At 51.0% G+C, this 5,482-nt stretch overlaps 1 protein-coding gene across 1 annotated transcript; it reads left to right on the top strand.

Annotated features, from left to right (window-relative positions):
- Positions 1-811: 811 nt before the first annotated feature.
- Positions 812-1,747, top strand: LOC129783293 (olfactory receptor 14C36-like). Its single transcript, XM_055793294.1, has one exon. It carries the CDS (start codon positions 812-814, stop codon positions 1,745-1,747), a length of 936 nt encoding a protein of 311 aa, XP_055649269.1.
- The last annotated feature ends 3,735 nt before the right edge of the window (positions 1,748-5,482 follow it).

Genomic DNA, 5,482 nt, shown 5'->3' with positions numbered 1-5,482 from the left:
ACAAGCTGTTCCAGTTGACTCTCCCCAGTTCCCATTAATCCTATATTCTGACATTTCAATACACTTTCTACATACGGAAGACTAGTTAACTACAAAGAAACCTTTCAAACCCTAAATTTATTACCTAAGTTTTAAACACTGATACTAGCCCATTCTTCTAGCTGTGGTACGGGATGTACAGAGGATCTCATAGCAGCTTTTACTGTGCAACTATAAGTTTCATTAAAATATATTTCTTATGCTTCTATATTTCTATTCTATAAAATAATTTTATAAAATCAAATCAATCAAATAGTCAATCAAACTTAACTTATTAGCAAATCTATAACAACTGTGTTCCACCTGATGGCAGCAGAAATGCTGAGAGTTTCTGACATCCAAGAATACTCACCAAAAGGAGAGAGGGTAGAGATTTTAAACAAGAATTGAATATTCTCAAAGTGTCTTCACCATTCCCATTCTGTAGCTCTGGCAGTGCAGATGCTGACAGGCATTTCTACTCTGGCACTGCTTTCACATGACAAAGTTGACATCAGGACTGGTCCCTGCCCCCCCCACCCCCTTCTGCGGAGTGGGGCTGACTGATAAAGAGCCCGAGGGCAGATGCCCTGCTCTTCATCGCCCACAGGACCAGCACCAAGCAGGCCTCCAGCCACACAACTGAAGAAAGGTCTGCTACGAAGAGTAAAGGATGTCTGTGTATGACAGGGGATGGTCTGGGGAAATGGTGTTGATTTTGCTTAGAGAAGTCTCCCTTGACTTGTCACTGCCTTTTTTTCCTGTGACAGCTCCCCATGCCCAGAGGCAGCAGATGTCCAACAGCAGCTCCATCACCCACTTCCTCCTCCTGGCATTGGCAGACACACGGGAGCTGCAGCGCTTGACCTTCTGGCTCTTCCTGGGCATCTACCTGGCTGCCTTCATGGCCAATGGCCTCATCATCCCCATCGTAGCCTGTTACCAAATCCTTCACACCCCCATGTACTTCTTCCTCCTCAACCTGTCCCTTCTTGACCTGGGCTCCATCTCCACCACTCTCCCCAAAGCCATGGCAAACTCCCTCTGGGATACCAGGGACATCTCCTATGCAGGATGTGCTACACAGGTGTTTCTGATTGTCTTTTTCGTTTCAGCAGAGTATTCCCTCCTCACCGTCATGGCGTATGACCGCTACGTGGCCATCTGCCAACCCCTGCACTACGGGACCCTGCTGGGCAGCAGAGCTTGTGTCCACATGGCAGCAGCTGCCTGGGGCACTGGGTTTCTCAATGCTGCGCTGCACACGGCCAATACACTGTCACTGCCGCTCTGCCAAGGCAATGCTGTGGGACAGTTCTTTTGTGAAATCCCACAGATCGTCAAGCTCTCCTGCTCACGGGCCTACCTCAGGGAAATATGGCTTCTTGTGCTTGGTACATTTCTAGGCTTTGGTTGTTTTGTTTCCGTTCTGCTGTCCTATGTGCAGATCTTCAGGGCTGTGCTGAGGATCCCCTCTGAGCAGGGACGGCACAAAGCCTTTTCCACGTGCCTTCCTCACTTGGCCGTGGTCTCCCTCTTTGTCAGCACTGGCATGTTTGCCTACCTAAAGCCCCCCTCCATCTCCTCCACATCCCTGGACCTGGTTGTGACAGTTCTGTACGCAGTGCTTCCTCCAGCAGTTAACCCCCTCATCTACAGCATGAGGAACCAGGAGCTGAAGGGCGCACTGAAGAAGATGATGCAGTCAGGTGTGTCTCAGAAGCAATAAGCTGCCCATTTTTTCACAAGGAATTTCCAATTCCTCTCTGAAATCTCTTGTGCACTTGAGATCTGTACTTGGAAACTGGATGCTTCTACTCTCAGCAGTGACCAGTTCCTTCTCTGTGAAACATCTGGGGTGATAGTCCTGCAGGTCAAGGAGCTGCCAGCACAGGGAAGCTGAGACCAGGGCGGGTGGACAGATGGCTGTCCTCAGTCTGCACAAAGGGACTGTCTCTTTGCCTCTCAGGATCCACCTGATGGCACCTGGAGTGCAGCAGAAATGACAGTGCCAAAACCACTCCTCAGCTGTGGTGGGGCAACCAGAACAAAATACACAGAGAAAAATCCCCTCAACTCCGCTCTGTAGTGGGGTGAATTGGAGGTGACAATGCTGAAAAGCCCTTTGATGCCCTGAGTGGATTTAATCTTCCGTCACCCCATGTTCCTATTACCTGTTGTAATAGGGCAGGACTGACTCCTCCAGAGCCCACAGCAGAGCCCCCTGCTTCCTGTACTCCCTCAGTCAGAACCAATTCTTGAGATGGACCTGCCAAAGGTCCTCCAAAAAGCGGGGAGGCCGTTTCAGTGGGCTTTCTCTGAGAAAGGTGTTAGGTTTTCATCAGAGAAGGCTTGCCTAACATCTCATTATATATTCCTTCATGGAGAGTCCCCAGGCCCAGAGGCAGCAGACGCCCAAAAGCAGCTCTGTCACCCAGGTCCTCCTCCTGGCATTGTCAGACACACAGGAGCTGCAGCTCTTGCACTTCTGGCTCTTGCTGGGCATCTACCTGGCTGCCCTCATGGCCAACGGCCTCATCATCATCACTGTAATCTGTGTCCCTGGTGCAGCAGGAGGTGCCTGGGGAGCCCCCAGGCCAGCAGCCTGGTGCTGGGGACAGGGACTGGCCCAGAGGGGCTGCCGGGAGTGGGCAATCAGGGTCCCTGTGAGAGAAGAGCAGCAGACAGAGGGAGACACTGGCCTCTGTCCCCTCATGCCATGGCTGGTGCCAGCCCTGGGGCTGACTGGCAGGATGAGACCCCTCTCTGATCACCAGCATCTGCTGTGCCCTTGCAAGAGTCTTTGGGGTGAGTGCCCAGAGCTCTGCAGCCCCCTTTGGGTGGGCAATTGCATGGGGCCAGCCCAGCGTGGGCTGCTGTGTCTGCCTGGGCTGGGGAGAGGGCAGGGGAGGGGGGCAGAGCTGTGGGGGGGCTGGGCTGGGAAGGGCCTGGGAGAGGGAAACACCAGTGTAGAGCTCAGCTGTGTGAGTGTGCAGGGTGGAGGCACAGGGCAGGGTGGTCCTGGTGCAGACCCAGGGGTCATGGTGAATGAAGCAAGGCACCAAAGGAGCAGGACTGAAGAGCCTGGTCTGTGCCATGTACCTTGGACACCTTGGGGAAGATGTAGCAGGGAAATTTTCCTCAACAAGTCCCAAACACTGCTCATTTCCATTTGCGGTCATACATCGTAGCCCCAAAAAGGGACCTTTGCTTCATCATCACCTCTGTCATCCTCTGTGGCTTAGTGACATCAAACTCCATTGTCATTTTGAAATATAATGGGAGGGAGTTTCCTGCTGGCACTTGTTCCACACATGTCCCATAGCTCTTGCTACAGTTGGTCTCTCAGCCAATGGTGTGGTCAGACACCTTCAGCCACATCATGTGCTCATGGCTGTGTGTTTAGAAATGTTTAAACAGGCCATTGAGTGAGGTCCCATCAGATGGCCTGGGTCCAGTACTCCAGTTTCTCAGTCTTAACAATTTCTCAGATAAAATCCCAACTTTGAGTGTCCTTGTCCATAATGTGCTCAATGCCCCAACCATTCTTCTGGCATCTGCAGGACTTGCTCCAGTCTGTCAGGGTCTTTCTTTTGTTAGAGAGCCCCATTCTGGGCATAGCAGTCCTGATATGGTCCTGTGGTGGGTTAAGCTTAGGCAGTGGCCAGTCAGTCCCCCGCTGTTCATCCACTCCCCTGACTCCACAAGACAAAGGAGAAAATAAACCAACAACGCTCATTGGTCAAGATAAAGACGGAGAGATTATTAACCGATCACTGTCATAGCCAATGGTGTGTTGTCTTTCCAAAGATCAATTTAATTTATTGCTAATTCAACCAGATTTTGATTGTGAGAAACAAGGACCAAAACATTAATGATGACGCCCCTCACAGTTTCTCCCAGGGCCAAATTACACCATTGTTCCCAATTCATCTACACACCCACAGCCATGGAGGCACTAGGGGGATAGCAAAGAGGGGGTTGATGGTACAGAACATCTCTGCTGCTCCTTTCTCCTCACACTTTTGCCCTTCTCCAGATTGGGTCCTCTTCAGGGACCCCAACATCTTTGTGCTCAAAGGGTATGTGTTGTTCATTTTTTCTGTCTACTTTTCCTCTTGATACTCACAGAATTACAGAAACGTTGACATTAGAAGCGACCTCTCGAGATCATCCAGTGAAATGTGCTAGCCGAGGCACAGTCAGCTCAAGCAGGTTGTTCAAGGCCTTGGCTATATGGGTTTGGAGTATCTCCAGGGATGGACATTCCACAGACTCTCTTGGCAACTCTTCCAGTGGTTGATCATCCTGAGTCAAAAAGTGTTTTCTTGGGTTCAGATGGAACTCTGTATACATTCATAAGAACCTCACAAGGCTTTTTTTTCTTCTCCTGACTAAACAGTTGCAGATCTCTCACCCTTTCTTCCTGGGAAAGATGTTCCAGTCCCTTCAAGCAGCTTGGTGGCCCTTTGCAGAACTTGCTTTAGTAGGTCAACAGCTTTTTTGCCCTGGGAAGCCCAGCCCTAGACACAGGACTCCAGATGTGGCCTTAGTAGTGTTTGCAGGACGGGGCCTGGAAATCAGGACCATAAGTAACAATCAGTTAGCTGAAAGGAATGTCCCTCAGCTTGTAGGCCACAAACCCTGGGGGGACAAGGAGGGTGAATAGATAACAACCCACAGAGTGCTGACTGTTGAGTCATGCAGAGAAAAGACAAGGAGATGAGGAAAGATGGTGACCAGAAGTAACAAGTTGCTGCTAACTGATGACTGTAAACACTTACTTAAAGTGTCCTTTGTTTGTTGTTAACCAATTAGGGATTGCCTAGTATGTAATGCTTAGCTTAAAGAACCAATCAGTTTAAAGCACGTGGCCTCTGATAACATATATAAACCAATGACTGTGTGCAATAAATCGATATTTGCTTGCATAAAGCAGCGTCCCGTCTCTCCATCGCAGCAGTGCTGAGAGGAGGGGAAGGGTCACCTCCCTCCATCGGCCAGCGATGCTTTTCCTAATGCAGTCCCCACAGCTGTTGGCATTTGCCATGAGGGTGCATCAATGTCTCATGCTCAGCTGCTTGTCCTCTGGCACCCAAAGGTCCTTCTCTGCAGAGCTGCTCTCTGGCTGCCCTGCCACCAGCAGGATAGCCACAGGAGGGCTGGATCACAGCCTGGCCTCCCCCAGGGACTTGCTCAGCAGCAGTAGCAGCAGCAGCAGCTTCTCCTTCTTGGAAATGAGCTTCACCTCTGGCACAGGCCGCAGGGTTCTATAGAGCCACCTGGGAGAGCAAAGCCCTCTCCTGCCAGGGCTGCACAGCCCAGGCCTGTTGCCCTCTGGCCTTGGCCACTGCAGCCTTTGCTCTCATGCTGGGAACCTCCTTCCTCCTTCTGCTGCCCCCTGCCATCCCCTCCAGCATCCTCTGCTGGGAAGCAAACCCTTCCCACACAAGGGCTCCCATCC

This window comes from Falco peregrinus, unplaced genomic scaffold (genome assembly GCF_023634155.1).
Source record: "Falco peregrinus isolate bFalPer1 unplaced genomic scaffold, bFalPer1.pri scaffold_19, whole genome shotgun sequence".
Classification (NCBI taxonomy): Eukaryota; Metazoa; Chordata; class Aves; order Falconiformes; family Falconidae; genus Falco; species Falco peregrinus.
This window is presented reverse-complemented; position numbering and strand designations above follow the sequence as displayed.

What these genes read in the sequence shown, in the direction of transcription:
- LOC129783293 (XM_055793294.1), top strand. Translation starts at nt 812, where the DNA reads ATGTCCAACAGCAGCTCCATCACCCACTTCCTCCTCCTGGCATTGGCA.